Source organism: Eublepharis macularius, chromosome 4, assembly GCF_028583425.1.
Source record: "Eublepharis macularius isolate TG4126 chromosome 4, MPM_Emac_v1.0, whole genome shotgun sequence".
Taxonomy (NCBI): domain Eukaryota; kingdom Metazoa; phylum Chordata; class Lepidosauria; order Squamata; family Eublepharidae; genus Eublepharis; species Eublepharis macularius.
The window spans coordinates 117900952-117928240 of NC_072793.1; the positions used below are offsets into that span (position 1 = coordinate 117900952).

The 27289-nt window shown below is 39.3% G+C and overlaps 2 protein-coding genes across 7 annotated transcripts in view; one reads left to right on the forward strand and one right to left on the reverse strand.

Annotated features, from left to right (window-relative positions):
• Positions 1–7743, forward strand: part of CCDC66 (coiled-coil domain containing 66) — a 67229-nt gene extending 59486 nt beyond the window's left edge. For all 3 annotated transcript variants that reach the window (XM_054976220.1, XM_054976221.1, XM_054976223.1), the window contains one exon: positions 7389–7743. In XM_054976220.1, coding sequence (XP_054832195.1) covers positions 7389–7472 — 84 coding nt within the window. In that variant the 3' untranslated portion in view covers positions 7473–7743. The remainder of the gene's footprint in view (positions 1–7388) is intronic.
• The window catches only part of TASOR (transcription activation suppressor), a 101111-nt gene that overhangs the window by 6085 nt on the left and 67737 nt on the right, over positions 1–27289 (reverse strand). For 2 of the 4 annotated variants that reach the window (XM_054976217.1, XM_054976216.1), the window contains 7 exons: positions 16070–17025; positions 15175–15297; positions 14788–14947; positions 13544–13652; positions 12410–12594; positions 12171–12329; positions 10463–11564 (listed from right to left, as the gene is read on the reverse strand). In XM_054976217.1, the coding sequence (XP_054832192.1) occupies positions 11005–11564; positions 12171–12329; positions 12410–12594; positions 13544–13652; positions 14788–14947; positions 15175–15297; positions 16070–17025 (2252 nt within the window). In that variant the 3' untranslated portion in view covers positions 10463–11004. Of the gene's footprint in view, positions 1–769; positions 863–10462; positions 11840–12170; positions 12330–12409; positions 12595–13543; positions 13653–14787; positions 14948–15174; positions 15298–16069; positions 17026–27289 lie in introns of those variants that run through there. The other 2 variants (XM_054976219.1, XM_054976218.1) reach the window with 2 other exon arrangements.

Genomic DNA, 27289 nt, shown 5'->3' on the forward strand with positions numbered 1-27289 from the left:
GTTCTGTGCAGCTGCAGCTGCAGAAGTGGAACAGGAGTGTGGGGGAGGGTCTGGGGGGAGGGACAGGCCCTTCCTTTCCCCCTTCTTATGCCTCCTTGTGTTCTTCGTCTTTGTTTTCATTGTTTCTTTTCTTTCTTTTTTTGGGGTGGGGGGCGGTCAGTGCTCTAGAGAGCATGACGATTTGACTCCCTGCTAGAGCAGGGATGGTAAAAACTGGCGCGCCAGGGAAGCGTCCTCCCATAAGGGATCGTCTGCTTCGACCGACCCTGCAATGGAGGAGGAGCTACTTCCCATCAGTCAAGACTGACCCACTCCCATACCATAGGAGAATGCATACTTTTTGTGGCATATTTTGTATATTTGTTAAGAGACTCGTGAAGATGGATATAAGATATATAGAGCTAGGTGCCTTGGAAAAAAACTCCCAGAAAGATCTGGAAGAGTGGCTCTCTCCCCTACTTCCTATTCCCCAGCAGAGTATCTTCAAGACTGAGAAACCCTCTTGAACAAAATATATCACAGTACAGAGGACTATAGCGAGGAGGGGGAACTGGGTGAAATCCTCTTTCCTCTCTGAGAGGATTTTTGGAACAAACTTTTAAGCTGCTGGGGGAAAGAGGTGGAAAAAGATGTACTCCACCAGTTCTCTCTCCAGCCTTTTTCATGGGATCTGGTCTATTGGATTTTTAAATGTACCTCAGCTTTACAGAGTTTCTCTTTTGTTAGAGAGCAAATAAAACATGTAAGAACAAACGTGCATACAACTTACTTTGGAGTGAATTTGATTGCAGCATCAATAAATGGTCAGATGACTAACATCCAGGAGCCAACTCATCAACATGCCCCCTTATTATGTAGCCTGCTGGAAGAGAGATGATATAAATCAGATTATAGTCACATATGTATTCAGTTTCTAGATGAACCATTCTTAGCCTCCCAAGATAACTGTAGCAATGTTAGTTGTCTAGTAAAGGTCTACAATTAAAAGCCTAAGTGAAAACATATAATTTCCTTTCACGTTTTTGTGAATTTAGCTTCAGCCATTGATCTTTTTATTTTGTTAAACCCTTATTTACAGTATTCATAATATGCATGTTGTGTAGTTCTGTTGCATATATTCATTTTTAAATTTGTATTGAGTTTCCAAAGTAGCTCACAACTTATAAAATGCAATAATTTCATTAAAAAGACCGAATCCCATATAGCATAAACAGCAGGAGACAGTGAACATCAACCTACAACTACTGGACATACTGCATATTTCTGATGTCATTTTGTGCAACTGCTGATGAAAGACTCTGGTAATAACTGATATCTCCATTTTGTATTGTCAACAGCCATCTCTTTAAGTTGAAGAGTGAAAACACATACTTTCTAGTGTATGCTGTAAAAGGGAGATCATACTTGAAATGTGTGTTGTCCCAGGATTTCATAGTCAGTCTGAAGTCTAGTAGAATTTAGCATTGATATTTAGTAGTGTCACAAGTTTGTTATGGTTTAGCATTCTTCAACTGACAAAAGGAACTGTTACCTAGGAAGTAGCGTTGTGTATCTTCTTTGATCTGAGTGAAGATTGCTTCAACTGCATATTTCATATTTTTTTGGCTAACTTTTAGGAAAGTATTCCTGCTCCTCTTACTTTGCTGAAAGAATTGCAAGTCTCTTCTGAATAGTGAAATCTTCCAGGCTCTTCCATAGTGAAATCTTCCAGGCCAAAAAAAAAGGCGTCATAGTGTTGACATCAAACGATCAAAATAACCTATTATTTTTGAATATTACATCTTTTTATTGTCTTCTGGTTTTAAACATTAGCGTACCAAGCCAGTTCTATTTCACCCTTCATTCCTTGTTCTTCATGAAGGCTAGATCATTCCAACAAGAGATTTTTAAGATTCTGGCATGCTTAACACAGAAATTCCTCCATCTTGTTGGTTGTGGAGAAACTATTTAGCCATCTGCTTAAATGAGTAGCTAGCAACTCTGTAAAGCATTAAGATTGCAATATTACTGTAAATGAAAGCAAACACAAAAAGAATCTTCTCTGTTGTTTGCTTCTCTAACTTGGGAATGACATAGGCATTCAGATGTATCCCAGATATTTGAGTCCTCCCTTCTTAAGTTCACAGTTTGCCTCTGTAGGAAGGGAAGCCACCAATGTATGTGCAGTTGGCTTAGGTGCAGGGTTTTGTCTGAAGATGTGAGGATTTTTCATCCGTTTTGTAATGGGATCATTTTCTTGACATGCTGAACTCTATCATTAATTGCTTCTGAGAGTAATCCATGAAAAATGACAGCAGCATACTTGCGTGATCCTGCACTAAATCAGAACCATCATTCAATTATGTGAACACTTGCACAGATATATTGGTGCTTTCCTGGTTCCGTCACACTGCTTAGAACTGCCATATTTGGTCCACTCGTTTCTTATTTCAAAGCTATGTCAGTGGATTAGCTAGTGGGCTAATTATACTAGATAAAAGAGCAACTTTGCCCCAGTCCTGTCTTATTATATCAGTTTATTAAAAAGTTTGTGAACAGTATTTCTACTCTTGCTTTGTATTTTAACTGCCATCTCTTGTGTTCATCCCCCCCTTTTTTGGGGAGGGGGAGTCCAGTGTTATGCTACATCATCAAATAACTGGACTCACCAACCTCTGTGCCTGTTACCCCTATATAATCATTTATACTGCTGATTCACATATAGGAATTCTTGTTGCAGTTTGTTGTAGTCATGTCATTACTGCCCGTGAATGACTCGTCTTCCATCTTTTATTGATACTGAAGCACAAACAACTGTCCACCTACCCAGTGTCCACAGCAAGGACATAGAATTGAGCTACAATTGTAAATGGATGTTTGAAAATTCAAAAGAACTCTAATGAATGTGTACCGATTCTAAAATTACTCAGGCTTCTAAATGGGAGTAGTGATAGAAACAAGATAATTTGCCCTTTGTTTCAAAGAATTTGGTTTCAAAATTATTTACAGGGAATAGTCACAAAGCATATTCTCAGAGTCAGCCCCCACCCTTTATTGCTTAAGGCTTCTTATTTCTAGTATCTCACGATAAGGAAGTGCCTATGGCAATTTACAGGTTTAATGAATTACAATGGGCAGTTCCAGCATCAAAATGTTGCATACTTGTGTTAAAAATAAATCTCAACCCTGTTATGGGTGGTGGAAAGTGCTGTCAAATTGTAGATGACTTATGGCAACTTTGTAGGGTTTCCTAGGCAAGAGATGTTCAGAGATGGCTTGTCATTCCCTGCCTTTGCATAACCACCCTGGACTTCCTTAGTGGTCTCCCATCCAAGTATTCATCAGGGCTGACTCTGCTTAGCTTCCGAGATCTGATGAGATTGGGCTAGCCTGAGCCATCCAGATCAGGGCAACTGTTATGACTATGCCTTTTTAAAATAGCTCAGTATTAGATATCACTCGACTGGTCATAAATGGACTTAAACTGACACACAGTACCAACAAATAGCTGGGTTGAATTTGGGAATTTGTGTTGTCTGAACAGGTGCTGACCTAAGCATCAGGATAAATTTTCTTAGAATCCATTATTATTGATCCTGCTACAAAAAGTCTGTTCCTTTGGGAAACAGTGGTTCCTGACCTTCGAAGCCTAGCTGTAATAACTGCCGGGCAGATATGTAGTCCTTTTATGGTTATGCTGTTCAGGTTGTTAACAGGTTTCTCTTCATGTCATACATACTCTTCATGTCAAATAATTTGCCAGTTGGAAGTTAGGCCGTGATCTTGAACCAAAGTAAAACAGCAGTATGTCCTTCTGTAGGGATTATTCTAGTTGGCTTGTCTTACTTCTGAATTCTTCATACATATTTTAAAGAACAGAAGTACTTGCTCCTGGAAGATTAGTGCAATATTTTAAAGTTCTTTTTTCTACAGCATATTGCTATATTGTGAGTAGTAAACAGAGGTCCTCTGAAGGACCCTACTCCTTTTAAGTATACAGGAAGGAGGTAGGAGTTAGAATATTTTCATGAGAGTCTTGTATTCCTCTTTAAATCTTCGTGTAATAGGTATGGCATGAGTAAAATGGAGTGGGAACCTTATATGTTGCCCTAACATCTTGAAGGGTAGAATAAAAAATGTGAAAATAACTTAGCTAAATGTTGACAATTGTGTCCAGGCAAGACCAGCAATAGCTTGTCTTACAACAGACCTTTACCAGAGAACATACTACTGCATTAAATTTGTTAGAAGCATATAAGTGTCCTATTTAACGAAGAAACAGAGCACATGTTGCTCTCTTAGAAACAAGACTTTGAAGCAGGGTTCTGTATTAAAAGGCCATACACTAAATTAGAGTAGATTGAACATTTATACTGTGACTTCTTAAAAGCTCGCAATCTGATTTAATTCAGATGTTGAAAAAAAAGATTGAACGAACCTTAGTTCAGTATACTATTCTGTGCATACTGAATACTGATTGACTGTTCTTAATCAATAGAGGTGACATTACTAAAATGGTGTGTAACTAATCCAAAACTTGGTTAGGAATAAGAGAGAGCCCTTGAAATTCTGAATACCCACAAGCCTGTTTTAAGTACAAACATTGGCGCAAAGTCCTAAAAGAAGATTATACATGCAAACTATCTCAGAATTTTTATTGCAGGTAGTTTTCCAGTAAATGTAGACTTCCGAATTGTGTTACAGGAGTGCAGCGAATGGTTCCCCAGGCTCACAAATCTGAATGGATGATAGCATGCGGAAATAGGAAAAACCACTTGGCAGGAAGATTATCAATTGTTAGGTCTTGCATGAGTTAGAAGACTACTGGTTGCATACCTTAGAAGAATTTTCTAAGTAAATTGTTGATCTTACTGCTTCATCGAAATTTTCCCAATTAAAATAGGGTGGTTTTTTTTTTTTGTAAACGTTGTTCTTTGAAGGGTAAGCTCAAGGAAATTTTGCTTGCCACACTCAAAATTCTTTTTGTGCTTGTCCAAGTGTTTCCTGATTATTCTACAGCCCTGATGACAGCTTCATACTAAATTTATCCAATACTATTGATGGTTCACCCATAAATATTTGTTTGGCAATTCAGTCTTAGCCTTATTTAAATCTTGCAAGAACAGGATTGTACATACAATACCGTAACTACAGATATTCTGAAATTCTGTTGTGATTTCAATATATAATTAAAAGTGCAGTCCTTCAGTGAAACAGCTTCAAGTGTAAATAAAGTGGATGAACCCTACTGTAACAAAGAATTCTTCAGACATAACTTCTTAGACATTAACTGGTGATTTACTGAATAGAGTGTCAGACCTAAATGTGTATGACGATATGGATGACTTTTGGATAGATTTATGCTATTCATTATTGTAACAGACAGTTCAGGAAGGAAATTGCAACTGGATTTTGTGATATGTCAAAGCAACTTAGACTCTATCCACAGTTCAGCTGATTTTCCTGTGTGGGTTTCCATAGGAGGAGGGGAAATGAAGACGCTAAAGGACAGTCAATTATATCCTAAATGTACCATTCCACATGCAGGAGTTCTCCATTGACTGAAAAGATGTTTAATAGTTGATGCTGAAGTACTGTGTAAGAAAAATAAAATGGAGACTCATTTCAAACATAATGCAGAACTGTAGTTTAATTATTGGTGTGATTGCAGGTCAGTAACACGTAGTTGGTGGTGGTAGAGAGTACCGTCAAGTCATAGTTGGTAACCCCAGTGCGGTTTTCATGGCAAGATACTAACAGGTGGTTTGTCATTGCCTGCCTCTGCAACCCTGGTCTTCGTTGAAGATCTCCCATCCAATTGCTAACCAAGACCAATTCTGCTTAGCTCCTACAATCTGACGAGATCAGGCTTGCCTGGGCTATCCAGGTCCAGGCACATAGTTAGGGTTCATTAAGACAGAAACTGTTACTATGGTTTCAAACTGATTTAGTAGCCACAGTCTTACCTTCTGGTTGTTTGTGGCATATGAATGCTTACATCCTGGCTTGTTCCCTAGTGACACTCCCATACTCCCTGCTACAATTGTGGAGGTGAAACAGGATTTACATTATTGTAATTAGAATCTTGGTTTCACAAACTAACCATAGTAAATACACTGTGTTATGTCTGAACTGAGCTGAAATCCAAGCCATTCTTCTGCTTGAGGAACCTGTAATAGCTTTTGTCTGGTGGAGTGTTGTAGACTAGTAGCTGTTTCTCTCCTCTCATGGTTCTTTAGACCAAACTCAGAATTTTCTGTTTCTAAAAATAAAATTATTCTAATATGAAAGCCAGTTTGGTGTAGTAGTAAAGAGTGGTGGGACTCTAATCTGGAGAACTGGGTTTGATTCTCCACTCCTCCACTTGAAGCCAGCTGGGTGACCTTGGGTCAGTCACAGCTCTTCCAAAGCTCTCTCAGCTCCACCCACCTTACAGGATGTCTGTTGTGAGGATAATAATAAAATGTTTTGTAAATCGCTCTGAGTGGGTGTTAAGTTGTCCTGAAGGGTGGTATATAAATCAAATGTTATTATTATCATTATTAACATTATGATAGCAGTTAAATGTTGGATGGCAGCAATCTAGTCCTATAGAAAACACAGTGCATGTCCTTTCTTTCATGAAACAAACATTAAGTTTTTACTAGTACATAAGTTGTTAACTTGACCAAACACTGTATGGCAAGACAGGCATCTAACAGAATTCCCACTATGCCTTTCCTTGGGATAGAAGTCATTTTTCTTCCAACTAATACATCTTTTGTTCTTGGCTACCCACTTTAAGCAAACACAGAATCAGAACAAGCGTATGAATGAGGAATGACGTTTTCTACAGCTATTTGAGGTCAAATTAGGCCATTAGTGTTAGTATGGTGAAGATACTAATTTTGTCTGTTATCTTAAGCAAAAATGTATGTCTCAACACTGTTAGCGGTTTTCATTCCATTATAAACAGCATCCAAATCCTAAGACAGTAAACACAGCGCAGCCAAAACCAAGAAGAGGCGGTAAGCTTGAATTAATTGCCTTTTAATTTATTAGAAAAAAGAAATGAGGTAATTCCATCCTGTACTAGGGCTGAGCTTCCCTACATTCCAACTCATGCAGATTTCTGTTTCCAGATAGACCAAGTATTGGTTTCAACTGCAACTCCTTATCCATGCGCAGTGACTTCTTGGTATGCTGTAAGAATAAAACAAACGCCTGCTTCCCATGACATACTATTTCTTTAGTAGTACAGGTGCCTTTTTTCTCCTGTCCAGCTGCTTTTGACAGCTAATGTAAGAGGTTCTCATGAGGAAGATTTCATTTTAGCAATGATGGAACGTTGTATTTGTTCTGGAAAGACAGGTGACTGCCTAACCTTTTCACCACTTTTGTAAAATAAATTCATGCATCTTTCTTTTCAGGGCCTTCTCCAGAAGCAGAAAGAATTGGAGACGTGTCTTATTCCGAGCATTATAAGACAGGAGAACTTTATTTCACCATTTTAAAAATTTCATGATTGATACATGACTATTTGGCTGTTTTGGCACTTTATAGTACTTACTACTGTGATTTTAATCCATATCTGTATAACACTATGGAATTTTGTTCAAGAATTCTTGAATATCGAATTATATTTTGTATGTTTAGGATACATTTCCAGCAACAAAGAATTCATGTAGCAGGAAACCACTACAGTGGGTGGTTTTGTTCACATGAAATATTTGTACTAATTTGTCTGTGTTCTTGGCACAAGGAATAAATTATTAGGTATTTTAATGCTTGACTCTATTATTCTGCGTCATACTAAATTGTTTTCTTACATATAATAATTTAGTTATACTAGCATGTTGCAGTGTTATCATTCATAACAATTATGAGCTATATTTTAAAGCATTTTTAAAAAAGTTTTAACCAAGACCCCAAAATTACCAAAGCAACTTTTAAGTTGCTAGTGGTATGCATAGATTTAAGTTCAAAAACTCAGCAGTTTATTAGATGGCAAAAAGGAGAGCCTTTAGAAAATTAACCTAATGACACTGAATATTAAATTTTGAAGATGTCTTTTATACATTTCATCATCGAACAGCTGTTTATATTCTTGTGAAGATTATATAAATCATAAAATTAAGGAACAATATACATTTACATTTTGCACTGAAGCAAGCTTCATTATAGAATCCAAATTATAACTCTCTATATGTAGCTAATAAGGTTAATGTATAGTTTGAGCACTTTAAAAATCAGGCCTAATTTTTAAACAATTTTAGTGTTTTAACGAAGTATTGTGAAATAAAGGTGGCATTTGTGGAGTATGGGCAGGTTACTCAAGATATTAGAACAGAGTGTTCAAGAAGACTCAAACTTCTTAAAGTGAAAATCGGTGTTTCGATACTGTTGACAGATTCCAGTTTTCTGTTGCAAGGGCATAGAAATGCTTGTTTAGTAAGATTATTAAACTTACAGGCACACTACAGACTGCATTGAATGTTTACTGCATTTCAGGCTGTTCTTAATGTATAGCCTTCCTTGGAGAATCAAAATCTTGAAGTGATTTCCCCAGCATCAGCTTCCACTCTTGCTGGCCATAAATAGTCTTTAGTGTCCACTACAGTTTTATTTCGTAACAGATGTGTATTTTTCAATTGTTGTACAAAATTCTTGCATCTTCCATTAGGGTTATGCTTATGTTTTTAAAATGTTGCACTTCTGAGCACCCCAAAGTATCTTAGTAACTAAGACAATACAGTTCTGTCAGATAGCACATTAATTGCTATTGCAACTATGAAACGGTCATTGTATTTGTACCTACTGTACATGTTGCAATTTAATGAATGATGAGCAGGAACTGCAAAATTGTTTTGAACTTTTAAAATTCAAAAGCTGTGCATTTCTTCTTTGCCAGAATACATACTTAACAGCCCTTTCTTTCTTAAAATAACTTAATGGAGTCATCTGTTACACCTGCCTCAAGGCTATCCCATCTCTATTACTGTTACAGGGAATCACACAAAACAAATATGGATGGGGCATGGTTTGAGTCACAACAGGGATGCCCTCAGCATTCTTCTTGAACAAAGCTGTGGAAGAAACCCACAGTCCCGTCACCTTAGACATACCAGTAGACAAAACGCAAAAACAGTCCACCTCAATGGCAAATATCAGTATGTTTAAAGCAAGGCTATCAAGAATGCCTAATGAAACATTTTTACTTAAGAAACAATGCATCTGAGTCATGTTTGGTTATATTCCAAACCACAAACTTCTTAACCAGTTACTTGGATCAAGTTCACATGGGACTAATAATCAGGTCCAGAAAACTCTTAACACATATACTTCACTTTAACCAGTTTGTTAACTACAGTCAAGATCCCATAGATACATAAAAAGTTTGACATTCAGAAGTACTATTACCAGTACAGCTGTCTGCAATGCCAGCATACTCTACCAAAACCAGTATTTCATCTGCTTTTGGAACATCCACTAAAAACACTTTTGCTTGCCAAACTGATTTTAGTGCTAGGTTTCATTAGTCGCTAAATACAGGAAAAGTTAATAAAATCTCTTTAAAATTAGTATTTCTAGAAGTAGCACTTTACAATATTCATCTCGTAACCAGAAACAGCTATACATGCTGTTCAAAGACCTTTTTCAACCCCATTTTCCCTATCATCTTGCTCCTGGAAGGTCATATCAATAGCTTTCCATAAAGTCTTGCAAGCAAATCAAAAACTGCTAGCCTGCAAAGTTTTTTACTATGCCTGTGCATGCATGCCAATCAAAATTTTTAGTCTACCAATGAGATGTCTAATATTTATAAAGCTTGTTCACTACAGAAACAATTTTAATACCAACATTTGACTATACAAACCTTTTACCAACTTGCATAACTTCTAAAAACATATCTAAACGCAGAACAACTTGTTCCAAGTCCTTATGTTCTATTCAACATCTCTAACAGCATCAAAGAATGCCACTTTGATTCTTATGCTTCCTGCAATACATCTAGAGCATCATTTAAAGCACATGTATTGTCTAGACTTCTTGAACAGCTGATTCGTTTGTATATACTATCTATGGTGTACACACATTTTCATACTAAGAACATTTTATCAATATGGAAGAAAAGACTGTGATATGTATCGATAGTCTTATTTCTAACCAGAAGGTTTCCAATACAGTTTAACCTGCCTTGTTTCAAATACAGGCACACAGGATTCCTTGCGCCTATGTAAATTGATCTCAATGAAGAAGTAGACTGCAGGTAGTCACTACACGACTTTTGTCTGCATTTAAAAGATTAATACTGCAATATTAACATGAAAACATTTAGAGCTCAGGAATCAGAATAGTAATCTCACAGGGGGTCATTTTTTTATTACTGCTGACCTAGCTAACAGGTAATTTAATGTATAGTGGCAAAGGCAAAAGAGACACCCTTTTGCTGCATCTCTTTTCTGGAAACAGAAGGCAAGACAAAATGCAACTTGCTACTGCGCCCTGTTTAGATGATAATTTTATTTTCAAAATGGAACTGTTCTAATTGAGGTATACTTCCAAAAATCCAGGATATTTGCTAAGTTAACTAAAACTGCCTTTATAACTATGTAAAGCCTTTGGTACAAAACTGTCAAATACGCACATAACAGCTTTGATAAAGAAAAAGTATTTTGGATAGCCTGTTACATTTTGCTGTTAAAACAAAGTCTTGGCATTTTACATATGCTTGAGGCCAATATTGTTTACATTAAAACAGACTTCAAAGAGAAGTCTCAATTACAGGTCAAATACAAAATGTAAAAACTTAGAAGTGGCAACAAACAAGTTCATTCAAGTACAGTAAATGTTAAAAAATATATATTTATTTCAAACTCCAGGTGCTTCAACTGGTACAGGCCATCGTGATTTAAATAAGACAGAACAACCAAACTGAGAAAAAGAGACAGGAAATATTTTGATCAAAGAATAGAAACTGTTAAATCACTTTTTTTTTAGTAACAGAAAATCTACAACAACTTATAAAAATTTTTTTAGTGTTGCTTAATTCTGTTTGGAATACGGCCTGGAAGAATCACAACTGACATCCCAATTACTGGGAGCTGAAGACTGGTCCATATCCATGTTCTGGCTGTAAGCAGTCAGGAAGTAACTTCCACCTTCTTGGTTTCGACTTGTAGACATTGGATACGTTGCTCCTAGAAACGTCTGATGAGTAAGAACATTAAAGTGACTGAACTGATGGGGCACACTTAACTGTCTATTGTAAATCTGAAAGTTACTGAAAGAAACGTGTTCAGCTGAATTGTTTTTTTCTCCTGCAGTAAAGCATGTTGTAGAAACTGGAGTAACTGGTTGTATGTCTTGCACATCCGTTTTAGAAGTCTTTTCTGCCACAAGGATGTGTTCTTCAGTAGACAGCTGTGTATCAAGCTGAGAGTTTTGTTTAGAGTTTGCGCCATGTGATCCTTTGGTCTCTGTCCGCAAAGCTTCCAAATGGGAATCATGCTTTGAGACATCATTGCAAACTTCTATTTGTGATGCTTCGTCCCCTGAATCCAAAGACATGTCCTCCTCATCCTTCTCATCGTTTTCTACAAGAACTACATTAAGAAGAGAGAAATCCTACTCTATTGAAATAAAAAACTTGTTTAAAAATACTACGCACTACTCACACAGAGTTAGGCTTCGGTTTGAAAGTCGCATATCACTTAAGGGCTTGTCTTCTGCCATTTTTGTTCACTTACTCAACACACATTTAACCCTCTGTGTGAACGTCCGGATATTCCGATGCTAAAAGCTTCTGCGAAATGTGTTCATGCTTATTGTTGGGAAACCCCAACTTCCAGCTCCAAAGGAGTTAATGTCAAAACAGCATCTAAAGTTATACAGGAGGTCAGTATTTGATGTGAAAATTACTGAATACAATTACTGACACCCTCACTGACTGCTAAAGACTTCCAAATCTTATCTCCAATATCTTTGTAACAAACCCTGTAAAACTTATGGAAACTTCCCAGATACCTCTATTAGACCATTTCTATATTCTAATACACTATGCAGCACTCTTCCTCTACAGTTTTTAAACTGTGATCTGCAATTTGGCTTTGTCTCATCACCTTTTTAAAATTATAGTAAAAGAAGACACACTAAATTTTGCCTACTTCTAGCTATCTGTATGTGAGCAAATTAAATCAAACACGTAGTACCTGATTGTCTTTCATGATCAATGGGGGGAGGAAGGCTGTTTTCTTCAGTAATTGAGTTATGGTAGCCAACAAGGCTTTTAAAGTTATGCATGAAGTAATCAACTGTAGTAACCACTATTCCATTATCAGCGTAAGTTCCAAATGCTTGAACGTTCTTTTCTAAGGAAACAAAAAATATTATTTGGTATATACTAACAATTAAAAACATTTTTAAGGGCAATTCCAATAAAGATTTCTACCTGTAAGGAAGACAATGTGCCTTTGTTGCAAATTCTGAGCCTGAAGATTTATGAGACAGTCTAATTCTGGTGCATTTCGTGTCTGAGAATCACAGTTATGGTACGACAGAATCTCAACCATGTGCTTCTTTTGATAAGCATTCAGAAGAGTTAGCAATGCATTCGCACTTGCATTTGCATTTATTCTGGAAAAAAAAGAGGAAGGAGTCTATTCATTTTAAAAATGGGGCAATATCAGTAATGAGGTCAAAGCACACCTTAATATAAACATCTTGTTTAATATTTATAGACCTTTACCACTTACGGAAAAAGCAAGCTTAAAAATTATAGCCTTGATTTCATTTTTAAGTGAAAGCAGAAATCTTGCATGGTATAGTCAGATTCACAACATAGACTTGGACAGAGTATTAATGGGCAGAAAAAGACAGCAAATTGTTACTGATACAGGAAACTTTATATAATATCTATACTTTTAGGACAGTTTTTAAAAATAAGGAAGATGTTTAGATATGAAGTGACTTCCAGTCACATTGAAAAAGGTGGGCCAAAAAGAAAGTTTTTTAAACATGAAATTAGAGATGTAAAAACCCCTCCCCAGTGGGGGAGAGGACATCCTCCCCCCAACCAGGACCATGTTTTTATATTTGAAAATTCTGGGGAACATTAAAAAAACTGAAATACAATCTCTTTAGAAATAAGTAGCATTGTTTTTTAAAACAAGACTTTACTCAAAATGCTTTCAAGTACTTGTAGTATGAAGTTTCCTGTATAAACAATCTACAGCGTGGTTATTTAAATAAATCTTTTATTTACTACAAAATTTATGGCTTCTAATTTCAACCTTTATTTTTCCTGTTTCTCAGATGGCACAAACTATACATATGCTCACTTAAGCATAAGATGCAATACACTACAGTTCTTCGCCATCGGGTAAATCTAAGGCATTTTCCCCATGGAAAACATACACTCCCCGTCCCCAGCTTCACAATTTCCAGAAAATTTACATCTTTTAAAAACAAGTAACGAAAACAATTCGAATCAGCTGCAAAAAAGATACAATATAGGCCAATAGTCTTTTCCAAATTATCATTATGCCCAATTTTTATAATTAAATATGCAAGGAATACTACCTACCTCCCAAGTTCCTTCAATTTTTTCTGTATTTTACAATGAATTTTCCATTGCCACTTTCCATCTGGAGTATTAATCTCTTCAAGAAACTTTAGAAAATGGTTAAGTTGATCTGGTTTTAAAGACAGAAGTTACATTAATGTGCATGTTTTAGAAGTGGGTTTTTTTTAAAATCTATTTTTCAAAGAGTCAAGCAGAGAAACAGACTTTTCAGCAACAAAATTTCATTTATTGACCTAACGTTCTTAACTTTGGGTTAACTGGCCACATTTGCATCTTTATATCACTACCGTTTATGAAGAGGAATTTTTGTACTTGTGCATGGTGATTAACAGTGCAAGGGCTATGCAGAACTACTCTCATCTAAGCCCATTGATTTCAAAGGGCTTAGACCGGAGTAACTCTGCATAGGATTACACTGCAATACTTCTTAAGAAAACAAGGTTTTCATACAAGTATTAAGAATGATTTAGAACTAGACAATCCTGAGAAATGGTAGTATCATAGGTTTGTATTTTGAGAATTCAACATCTGACAATGAGACCTCAAATTTCATCATGGTGGAAGCTATATATCAAAGTCTGCATCATCTGTGAAGAGAGGTTCCTGATTTCTGGGAGTATGCTGCAGTATCACTACACTTTTCTCTCTCCCTGCTTTCTGATGCAGACCACCCTGCTCCCACAATGATTTGCTTTAATAACAGTAATAGTGCTTCATTTGCATTGATGTTGACCAAGGTTAAACACTAACCAGAAGATGAACTAGGCTTGCAAATTCGTTTATAGGAGAGCTTTGTTAATGTTACCTATGGTTAGCACCAAGACAGACGCTATACTCTAGCTAGTTCAAGCAAACAATATAAGCCGAAGTGATACAGCTCAGTGTCTTCAATCTGCTTTATTATAAACAATGGCTAGATTTTACACACACAAACTTGTACAATTAAGCTGGTACGCCTGAGGGCATTGTGTTTGTTTTTTGTACAGCACTGTGTTTAAGGTGCTTTGTAATTGACATATCTGAGCAATACTTACTGCTATTGAACTCTTAGTAACAAACAATCTTGCCTTGCACAGAATTCCAATGATAATGTAAAAATATACCCACTGAAGATTTTTTTAACAAAAAAAATGATGCTTGGCTGCCTGAGGATCTTGAAGTTATGCTTGTACATTAGGAATCAAATATTTTCCTAGCACTGAACCTGCCTATACTTGAAAGGGAAAAAATCCTCCAGATCTTACCAACTGTGATGCATTCAGGATTAAGAACAGATTCATCAGAGACAATGAAGCCACCAGAAACAAATAATTCATTGTAAGTATGATTTTTCACATCATCCAGACTATCAACACCAGCAAAACTGACACACGATAGCCTCTTCAGAGTTACTAAACATGGTATCTATTTAAAGAAAGTGTCGTGTTAGAATCAGACTGTACAACAAGAATTAATCAGGGCAGGCTGTATATCAATTCTGAATTAGAAGTCACACAAGTCATTTGTATTTATATACTATAATATAACCTAATCTCTAAACCATCTGAATGCTGAGAATCTTTACTAGTAATTAAAATCTTGAATGTATCCATCCAAGCTGCACAAGAATGTCAGTTATGAATTTCACATACCTTATGAATATGACTGGCAATATCTTCATTTTGAATAATTATGAGCAATTTATCCAAGACAGCCCTTATTCTCAAAAACTGTTCAGGATGGCACTCTGTATTACCTAGTTTTATAAGATATTCCTAGACAAAGTATCAAAAAGGTTAATTAATATATGAATTCATTTATATATCAAGAAATCTGAAGAGGTAAAAATGCAGGTACAAGATTTGACTAAATGTCAAAGAGTAATGCATTTAATACACAAGGATCGATACACCTTTGCTAGGTGCATATTTTGATTACTGCATTCTGCCTGAGAGTTCATACTGACTTTTAAAGAAACAAGCACCTTTTCTAGTCTTGCAGTATTTTAAACATATATGAAGTGTTAAGAGGAACTTGTGTATTGCCATCCCTTAATAAATCTGTAGAATAGAAATGCTTGAAGTATCAGTTGTTTTTAAATACACCATAAACTATAGTTAAAGAACTATTTCTGCCTTGATAATATGACTGTACAATAGAATACTACGAGCTTGAGTCATGATGCAATTTATTATCATCACATAACAGTATGGTTAAATGTACTTATTTTGTATTTAAGTCCAGCTAAAGTAAGGAATCTCCAAAAATATCCTAGTAAACAAACACACAAAAACATGGTGGTGGAAAGTGCAGTCAAGCCGTAGCTGACTTATGGCGATCCTTAGTGGGGTTTTCATGGCAAGAGTAACAGTCGTATGTCATTGCCTACCTCTGCAATGCTAGACTTGATTGGAGGTCTCCCATCCAATTACTAACCAAGGCCAATCCTCATTAGCTTCCAAGATCTAAAAAGACTTAGTTTGCCTAAGCTCGTCAGGTTAGGGCACATACAAAAATATGCTCACATCTTAAATAAGGAAAACATACCTTTATTTCTTTACAAAGTGTACTCTCTTGTTCTTCATGAATGTAAAATTTCACAGTGTTTTTTTGCACATCTTTAATAATTTTGACAATGCTATCAAACACTTCAGGTTTTATGTTGATTATCAAATCAGCAAGAGCTGGCTGATTTGTAACATTTACATTATCTGCAAGCTTTTGAGGCTTGTCTGGTTGTTGCGGAGGGTCAGCACTAGATAGATTTCCATCAACTGTCGGTTTAGTCTCTATGGTGGTGCTCACTGGATTCTGTTCTTTTCCAGGGTCCAAGGTCACTGGTGGCTTCTGTTCATTAACGTTGGAATCTTCTGTTGTGATGTTATCCAGTGGTTCTGGTACCTGGTCCATATCAAAATTACTTGTAGCAGGTTCAGGGATCACAGGCTCATCTGAAGCGAGATTCAACGCAGTGTCTGTAATCAAATCATTTGCTGGTTCGGAACTGCAAGTATATGGTGCACTAAGGATGCCATATGAAGACAAAGCAACCTTGTTGAGCTTTTCACTCAGTCCTTCTATGTATTCTTGGACAGCAATTTCTGATGCTTGTAAACATATGTATTGTGAAAGTCTCATTACTCTTTCCTTGGCTGAGAAGACAGGTCTGGATATTCCACTTACATACGTAATATTCTTCTGCTGCAAAATCTCCTGAATCTTGTCGGTGAAGTGCTTGTATTCATCTAATATTGCCTTTTCTATTATTCCACTTATACAGTGCTTACTGGCAAAACAGTGGTTTGCTGCAAACTCATGCTGATTTTCAAGTTTTGGGTCTTGACCTATATACACTCTATCTTCTATTCGGTTTTGTATGTCTGAAAACTCAGTGTACATATATGGATAATCAGACATTTTTTGCCTGTTTATTACCCGGGGGTCATCTTGAGAAGCATCCTTTGGTGGTGAATAAGCCAGTAACTCTTCAGGAGATTTTAGACCTATATAAGAAGAATCAATATTGAATTACTTTCAAAAACTTTCAAAAGTACACAGAAGATTTTGAACGTTAAGGTTTTTTGAGGCCAAATGAGCTACTTTGCCAGGATAGTAGTTCACTGAATCCATCCTAAGGGATCTAGCATTAATTTAAGGGCACAGTGGATGGCAATAGACTAGTGCTTGGACCCAACCTAACACCATTACAGCACTCCTGGAATGTTGCTTTTTCTTAAAGGTACATGACATTGGATGAAGGAATTTATCCTCATATAAAGCATTCTAGAGTCTATTTGAAGGGCCAGGGAATCAAGTAAAGATTTTTTTTTAGTGGCAAGGTGTTTATTATGGTAGGTGGGGCTAGATAGCTTTGCTCCACCTGCCAAACTGTGATTGCTACCTTAGTCAGTATGGCAAAAACCACCGAGGTTTTTTGTTGGTGGTTGTGTGTTTCATCATACCATTTTCTTTTCCATGTGGGTTACAAAGTTATTTTCATGTTCTGTAATTTAACTGAAAACTGCAGGGAAAACACAAACTAAATGAAAACCCCCAAATCCTCAAATCACTGACCACAAAAATATCTTCATTGCCATATTTTGTTTTAATACTGGAAATTTCTTATAAAACTGCATTTTAAAATCTATTTTTACTGTTATCTCCATACAAGTCATAATACAGAACTTCTGCCTATGCATGATGTTTCTGGTTTGCTAAAAGTAAAGTGATACTAACTACACATTACTCATACGTGTTAACAATTGTGCTAGATTTAAGAAAATCTTGATCATGAGGTTTCTCCTTTACATGTTTTAACATTAGGCATGCAGTGCCTAGACAATATATTCAATTGACAATAATAGCTAATACTGGGGTACAAAGAAAACAGAGAAGTCACTCACCAGTTTAAAACAATACCAACAGTATACACACATCAAATAAGCTTTGGTTTTATAGAACTAAATAGAGCAATGGCAAAATTCTAATCTGAAAATCCCAGTCTCAAACAAAACACTCAAAACTGACTTGCACCCATCATAAGTAGTACTTAAATATACAAAATGAAGTCACAGGCCCTATCATTTGGCTTCACTGCTTATGCTCTACCTGCAACCACTGTGCATTACTCCAATCAGCAGATTGTAACAAACGTTAGTTTGTACTGGGACAATAATATCAGTCACAAAAACTCTCAGCCTAATCTACTTCAAAGGGTTTTTGTGAGGAAAAAATGAAGAAGATGTAAGCTGTTTTGGGTCCCCAATGGGGAGAAAGATGGGGTATAAATGAAGTAAAATAAACCTTTGCATATTGTTCTTTCTATATTTAAAAAATCTTAAGCCATTTGTACATGCTCCATAGATTAAGAAGCAGCCTAGACAAAAAAGATGATTAGTTTTTTCTACATTTGTCTAGTACCACAGATCATACAATGGAAATAGTAAAATGCTCACTGAGCTGGTTCTACTTCAAGTCTTTCAAAGCATTAAGAAAACTGTTCTCAACAGTATTGTAGACCATGAAAACTTAAAGGTGAAAGTTTTTAAATATACCACTTTACAAGAATAGCAGTTCTCAAAGCAGCTTACTATAATAATAATATCACAAATAATAAATCAGTTGCAGTGGTAGGAAGCGAGGCTATGGTGCCTGTGATGTTCACTCCACCTCCACCCACCCCTCTAAAATGTTCTGGCTGCTGCTGTTTCTTTCTACACAGGGCTGGTGGCAAGGCGGGGGGCGGGGGGGGGGGAGAAGCACCAATACCTCTATAAAGTTGTTGTAGAGCAGAGGATGGCAAACCTGTTATTGATATTCCCCAGAGAACAGTCTGTCCTCACCCAGTTTAAAAAAAAAAACAGACCTGCAGTCAGAGTCCATAACCTGCCTAAAGATAGAGAATGAGCTTGTATTCCATTTGAGGAAAAAATGAGTAGGCAAGCCTAGACACATCCTCCCTGCCCTCTATAGTAGGAGGAGAGACAGAAAGAAAAGTGAAGCAAACAAGTTTTCTATACCTGTACAGGGTTGCTGTACTCTTGCAGGGCCAAAAAAAGAAAGCGAGTCCAACCAGCAGACATAATGTGTTTAGAATGGAACCCTCTTTAAAGGCTCAGCTCAGTTCAGGCAACGGCATGTATGAGTATCCCCACCCCATTCTCTAGGCTGAAAGAAGTTCCTCTAGAGGTAGAACTAAAAACTAGAGATGGGTATGAACCAGGAAAATGCAACGAACTGCAACTGTGGTTCAGCGCTTTTCATAAACCACGAACTTCCATGAACTTGCCCCAGTTCACGAACCAGTTTGTGGTTTGTCTTCCTGTTGCCAAACTCCAGGTGGTGGGACACTTACTCGCTGCTTGCTGTGAGCGGCAGGAGAAGGGGAGCTTTCAAACACCCTGCGCCACCTTCACCCGATGCATTGGGTGAAGCCGGTACAGGGCATTTGAAACTGACAGCGCCCCTTCTTCTTCCACGAGCGAGCAGCAGGAAAAAGGGAGCTTTCAAATGCTCTGCGCCAGCTTCACCCAATGCGTCAGGTGAAGCCAGCGCAGGGCATTTAAAACTGACAGTGCCCTTTCTCCTACCACGAACAAGCACATCTTGGATGATTCCCACCATCCAATCAGGGAGGCAGAAACTAATTTCTTCCTCTTCCTCTCTAGCATGTGGGACACCCTTTCTCTTCAGTTCAGGTGACTCCACCAAGCAGTAACATTCAATTTATCATTCAGCAACTGTCAATACTGAGAGAAAAAACACCTGTTGTGTTAACATGTACTGTAAATAAAGCATAACCCGGAGGAGGTAAGAGGCAGCAGTGTAGAGGAGGATGAAGACCCAGGAAGAGCAAGATGTCCTCCTTTCCGCAGAGGAGAAGGACCCTTCACGGTAAGTGTCCAATGGTCCATTCTCCTTCTGAGGCAGAGGACATTTTGGGTGCTTCCAAAGCAGTTTCTACTTTCTGGATGGGATTTGGTCTTCGTCTGAGATCATGCGCAGCAGTACTTTTCTACCGCAGGTGGTGTCCGCTGAATAATATAGATTTAATTTGTAGCGTCTCACCAAGGTCAAGATCAAAGGCCATGTTGCTGCCTTGCAGGCTTCTTCTACAGAAGTGTTCCTCTGTGATGCTGCATTGGTAGCAGCGCTCCTCACAGAGTGAGCTGGAACCTCTACAATGAGAGCTTTGTGAGCTTCAATAGTGTATGTTTTGCTATTGGTGCCTACGGCTGCTGAAGGCATTTTCTTCCCCAATTGAGGGGAGATATATTGATGAACACTAAGTCCAACTTTCTGATTTGTACTGTTTGAGGCAGATAGGCCTTGAACTTCCTTCTGACATCTAGGTTGTGTCAGAACCTCTCCCTAGTATATTTAGGGTACAGGTAGAAATATGGTAGCCTTATCTCTTGCAACCTATGGAATTTGGAATACACTTTTAGAAGAAAGGTGGGGACAGTATGAAGTATCACTTTATTGTGAAAGATACAGAGTTCAGATCTGACTGATGGTGCACTTAGGTCTGAGATTCTTCTGGCAGATGTGACCACAATAAGGAAGATGGTCTTCATTCTCAGCCTTCTCAGGGGAACATCCTTGACCAGTCCAAATGGATGTTTGGTCAGGGCTGTGTAAAACGTCCAGTGCTTTCCTCATACCCCACTGAGTGAGGACTTTCCAAGAGGAATTGAAAATTCTGACCGTGAACTGTTTTCTGGATGCTAGGAGAGTGTTGGCCACCTCTCTAGAATATTCCTATCTTAGGAAGATATTCCTTTCTATTTCCACACAGTTAAGCAGTGTGAGTCTAAATGAGAGTGCTAAATCATTCCCTGCTGTAATGTGACCGAAGAGGTCGGTAAGATGAGGGGTGGAGATATCACCATCTGTTGGAGTGTGGAAAAGCACAGTCTGCGGGGCCATCAAGAGGCAATCACTAGCACTTCGCTCCCTGTTACTTGATCCTTCTCAGGAGTTTGGGTATTACTGGTAAGGATGGTAATGCATAGAGGAGGTCTAATGACCACTGTGATGTCAGGGCATCTGCTTGTGAGTGGAACAAACCTTGTCATGTACCTTGGTAGTTGATGGTTGTGTTGGGATGCAAACAGGTCCATGAGAGGCGTTGTGAAGTGCGATGTTATCCATTAGATGAGATCTTTCTTAAGGGACTACTCCGCTTGCTGAATGGTCTACCTGCTCAGCCAGTCTGCCTGGACACTGATTGAGACTAGGTGACCCTCCCAGGTAAGTATCCTTGTCGCCTCCTTGTGCCACCTCGAGGTCTTGTATCCCCCCCCCCCGCTTGTTTACCTATGTCTTGTCTGCGACCTTGTCCATACTGATCAGGATGTGTGAGTTCACTATCTGATCTCTGAACTGGAACATGGCCAGACAAATCGCTCACATTTCCAAGACACTGATAGGAAGACGTGCCTAACCAGAGATGCTTCCATCTGTATTTGTTGTTCTCAATGGGTCATGGATCTTTTGATCTGAAGTGGTACCTGAATGGGAAGATCTGTCTTCTCCATGATCTGTTGTTAATAAGATCTGAGAAAGGTCTGAAGCGATCTTGTATGCAGACGACCCCAAGGTATCGCCTTGTTGCTGGCCAATAGCAAACCCATCAGTTTGGGTAGTGTTGTGAGAAGTGATTTTCATTCTGATGACAGTCTCAGCCAGCTGTTTGGTCTTCCTGACCTCTTCTTTGGTGAGGGATAGACAACACTCTTTTGATGATCATGCCAGGTGTTCCAGCTTGTAGGAACTGAATGGTGAACTGAGTGTCCTGGTGAGATTTTTCTTTTGAATGTGATCTGATCAGGAGATCGTCTGGGTGCAAATGAACATGAATACCACTCTCTCTGAGACATACGATGGGGTTGATCAGGAGCTTTGTGAACACTCTTGGCACAGTAGAGAGGCCAAAAGGGATGGCTCAGAACTGCCAGTTTTTTTTTTTTTCTGTGCAAAATCTTAGGTATTGTTGATGGGCTGTCAGAATCGGTACATGGAGGTACACTTCTGAGAGATCTGTAGATGTCATATTCTTCTGGTTGAATGGCCTCCTCGACTCAGCAGAGAGTTTTCCTTTAGAAGTGATGCAACTTGATAAACTTGTTCAAAAAGTTGAGGTCTAAAAATGCCCTCCAGCCCCCACTCGTTTTAGGGACTATGAAGAATACTGAGTAGTCTCCTCCGTCCTCTTTCATTTTGGGGAACATGCTCCACAGCTAGAATGCCCAGGTGTTGGATTACAGTTTGAGTTAAGATTTCACGTAGGGGAGAGATGACAAAATGTTCTGGTGGGTAGCTTTCAAATTGTATGGAATTGCCTTGAGAGACTATTTCCAAGGTCCAGCTGTCTGGCTGCATGTTGACCCAGGCTTGATGGTAAGGAGTACTTGGCCTCTCACAGGGATGGCTTGCAAATCCTGTCATAAGAGAGCTTGGTTTCAAGGTCGGATCTCTTTCCACGTGTGAAGAACTGTCTGTTTGATCTTGGGACAAAGTAAGCATTATCCTCACAATACAGCTGGAGAGCTGTGACTGAGAAGAATAGTTCACCCAAGGCCATGGGGTAAGTTCATGGCAGTAGTGACATTTGAACCAGCAAAGTACTGCAACACAGTTCAGATACTTAACCACTATACTATAAGTGGGTTCTTGAAAGGACCCCCCCCCTCTTATTAAAGGGATATCTAGATTAACCCCAGGATGGTCGCTTGGAATCCTGTCTGGATCTTAGTAGCGTGTGTTGTGAATAAAATGGCTGAGGGCCAAGGTTGTTGTTTGAGTGTTGTTGTTTGTTGTTGTTGCTGTTTGGCAACACTTTCTTTTGTCCTGGGTCTTGACCCAGATCTTTCCCAGGGCATCCCCAAATAGCTTGTCTCTCTGAAAGTGGTAAGCCAGGATGATATTTTTAGAGTGTAAAACTGCTGGCCAAGCTCTTACTTGAGCATTCCTCTCTGTTGTCTAGGAAGCTGTCCTCAGAATCCCTGCCGTCCATCTTGTAGGCGGCTTCCCCAAATGGCTGCCGTAATCGTCTCAGTCAGCCAGGGAGAGTAGTCAGAGACAAGCGAGGACAGCAAAAGGATAGGGAGGGACTATGAAAGTTTTAAGCCAACAGAGTTTGAAAGACAAAGGTAAGATTAAAGGAAGAGAAGAGCAAAGGAGTAGGAATGGGAAAGTGAAAGTGAAGTCCTAATAAGAAAGTAGCAGAGCTAGTCCGCTGCTAGAGTGCTCTCCCTGAAGGCAGGAAAAGAACTGAAGAGAGAGGGTGTCCCACATGGCAGACAGGAAGAGGAAGAAAATTAGTTCCTGCCTCCCTGATTGGACGGTGGGAATCACCCAAGATGTCCTCCACCTCAGAGGGAGAATGGGAACTTTCAAACGCCCTGCGCCAGCTTCACCCAATGCACTGGGTGAAGCCAGCGCGGGGTGTCCAAAACTGACAGCACCCCTTCTCCTTCCACGAGCCAGCAGCAGGAGAACTGACAGCACCCCTTCTCCTGCTGAGAGCCAGTGGCAGGAGAAGGGGCGCTGTCAGCTTCAATGCCCTGTGCCAGCTTCACCCAATGCATCAGCTGCAGTGGTAGAAAGCATCAGGTGAAGCCATCACGGGGCGTTTGAAACTGACAGTGCTCCTTCTGCGAGTGAGCAGCAGGAGAAAAGGAGCTTTCAAACGCCCTGTGCTGGCTTCACCCAATCCATCGGCGGGGCGCAGTGCATTTGAAACTGAAAGCGCCACTTCTCCTGCTGCTTTCAAACTTCCCGCCCCACCATTTTTTTCCCTTATGGGAGGAAGAGGAGGATGGTAAAAAAGCTGGTGGGGCAGGAAGTTTGAAATCAACACTATTCTCACTGCTTACATGCGGTGAGAAAAGTATTCCTTTGAAATTGCCCCACTGGCTTTTTCACTCGATGGGAGGGGAAGAGGGAACCCCCTCCTCCCCCTCCCATAGGGTGAAAAAGCCGGCAGGGCAGTTTCAAAGGAAAAGGAACTTGAAAACAAACCAAATGAACCGGCAGTACAATTCGTGAAAGTTCGTGAAAAATGTGCTTCCACGAACCACCGGTTCATGAACCATGAACTGCCCCATTCCTGATGAACTTCAGTTCGTATTTTGGTTCATCCCCATCTGTCATGGAAACTCATCACAAAAGAGATTCAACACAGAATAATCTTGCATGGTTGTTTGCAAACAAGTCTTACTTGTATAATTCAACCAAGTTATTGATTTGTAAGTCTGTGGGAACCTTGAATTCTCATCTACTAGAACAATGTTTCATTTCAAGATTCATACTTGGTTTTGAAGTACCCCTTTTCCTTCAAAGGATTGTTGCTTGTTTTAGAATTCATAATGCAACTATACTTTAGGTAGTAATGAATAATACACTTAAATAAGAGAACACCAGCGTGGTGTAGGGGTTAGAATGACTACAATCAATTGGCAGAACAGGCTCAAATCCCCACCTCAACAGTGAAGCTCGTTAAGGTGACCTTGAGCCAGTGTTTTGCAGCTTAACCTCCTTCACAGAATGGCTGAAAGTATGGAGGAGAGGTAAAGCCTCTATACCATTCAGAGCTCCTTGGAGGAAAGGCAGAAATAAAAAATGTGATAAAAGCTTTTGAAAAACACTATTAATGTCATTTTCAAAAATAACTGATTTTTTTTAATTAGCCATGTTGACAGTTTCAGTACCAGTGATATTTTACTGTACAATACTTCAGATTAAAAAGAAAACCATACAATTGATTCAGTAGACCACTTCCATATAGAAGAATTTCTACTTGCAGAGCATGACATCATCTATTTATGAGGAATCAAAGCAAAATTTTCTCTTCCCCCCCGCCCTTTGTCCATTTTATTGTAACAACCACCCTGTGAGGTAGGTTAGACTGTCAAAGTCTGGTCCAATATTACACAGGAAGCTTCTATAGCACAGTGGGGATTCGAAACTGGGACTCTCAGTGTCAGGTTTTCAGGATCACTTGTCATATTCAATATTCCCCACCCTTGCAGTTGAAGCTGATGCTGTTGAGGTTTTTCTGGGGTGTTTCTGTTATTTGCACCCGGGGTGAAGAACAGAGAACGAAAAGTATTTGTTCGTGGTGTGATCTCTCCCGAACCTGGGAGGATGGTTGACCGTGAGCAGTCCATGAATCACACAGCCTGTTTTCCTGAATGCAGAGTTAGAGAACTGTTAGGAGAAAGTGGGGGGGGGGATTAGGAGTAGCCTTGAGAGACTTTATCTGCGTGATATTTGTAACCGCCAGTCCTAGCAAAGATGGCATAAGTGTATGATACTGGCAGCTTATCAATAAAGAACTTTTACTCATGAAGTGAAGTCTCTTGAGAGTTGCCTGGCATCCTTACAGATTGCTAGGACTGGCATTCTTTAACCCTCAGACCTAACTCACCCCAGACTCCTAACTCTGAGCCATGGCAGCTGAGGGAGGTAAGGGGACTGGTGCAGCAGAGCCGACCAAGGGAAGCCTTAAAGACCCCGCCATAGAATGTGGGCCCAACACGGGAGGTATTTATTGAGGTTTTGATTCTGATGATTATGACTTGCATGTGAAGTTGGTAAGGGAGGTTCTAAGTACCCTTTGTAAGAACAAACTGTATGCAAAATTGTCAAAGTGTGAGTTTCATAAAACTGAGCTGGACTTCCTGGGCTACAGAGTGTCTAAGGAAGGACTTGGGATGGATCCCACTAAAGTCAGAGATGTGTTAGGATCGGAGGCTCCTAAAATTAAACAGCAATTACAATCCTTCCTGGGCTTAGCAAATTTTTACAGGCCATTCATTAAAAACTTTGCCCAAACTATACTACCTTTAACAGACTTGTTAAAAACTAAAGGAAAAGGACCAGAAGGGCTAAAACCAAGTGCTGATCTGAAGTGGACAAATGAATGCCAGCAGGCATCTGAGAGGTTAAAAACCCTGTTCACCTCTGAAGCTGGGTTATGCCTCCCAGCTAAAAATTGTGCAAGTGATGTGGCGATGGGGAGGGGTGATTTTACAAGAGGGGTCTAATGGAGAGCTACACCCCTGCACTTATGTGTCCAAAAGGTTTTCAGAGACAGAAAGACATTGGTCAGTTTGGGACAAGGAAGCAGCAGCCATCAAGTCAGCCCTATCCACTTGGCGACTTTAGCTGGAAGGAGCCAAAATACCCTTCGAGATTTGTTCTGATCATAAAAATCTAGAAGCACTTAGAACACCCCACAGCTTGAGGGCAAAGCAACTCCGATGGGCAGAGTTTTGCTCCAAGTTTCAATTCACACTCAAGCATCTCCCAGGGAAATTGAATTTCTTAGCAGATGCTCTGTCCCACCTCCCTCAACATGAAAGTCAGAGAGAGGAAATTGTTGACAGTATTTTCATACCCACCCAGTTGGGAGGGGCAGTGCTGATGCACAGGCAAGCACAAAACCTCCTTGCTCCCCCACTGAAATCCTAGCTAGAGACAACTAGAGCAGGAAAAGGAGGGGGAAGAGGGTTTCCAAGGTTCTCTGGAGAACGGGGAGGGTGGATGCTGGTACCAACAGCAAATTGTACATACCAGCAGCCCTGAGGGGGGAGGTGCTGAAAAAATGCCACAATGACAAAACAGGAGGGCACTTTGGGTTCATAAAACGTTGCATTTAAGACAAAGGCAATTCTGGTGGCCAGGAATGAGGAAAGACATTTCTCAATATGTGTCCAGTTGCCCCGTTTGTTTGATGGGGAAAAGAACAGGGGGGAGCCTCCAGGTCTCTTACAACTGCTAGAGACCCCTCCATGACCTTGGTCTACCATCTCCATGGACTTCATCACTGACCTTCCCCCCTTTAAAGGAAACACTGTAATCCTGGTAGTGCTTGATCTATTCTCCAAACAAGCCCATTTCATTCCCTGCTCCAAACTCCCCACAGCAAAGAAACTAGCCACCCTATTCATGCAGAATGTGGTCCATTTACACTCTTTCCCAAACAAGATAATTTCTGATGGTGGGGGGTCAATTTATTGCCAACTTTTGCCAGGAGCTTATGAAGGTAACAGGAATCAAGCAGGGGTTAAGCTCCAGTTATCACCCAGAGACGGATGGACAATCAGAATATACTAATTAGATACTGGAACAGTTCCTGAGATGTTATATCCACAATCTACAAGATGACTGGGTGGAATTCTTGCCTTATACAGAGTACTGCTACCATAGCCTACACTGAGCCTGCTGATGCAGAGAGGGCGGAATACAAATCGAATAAAA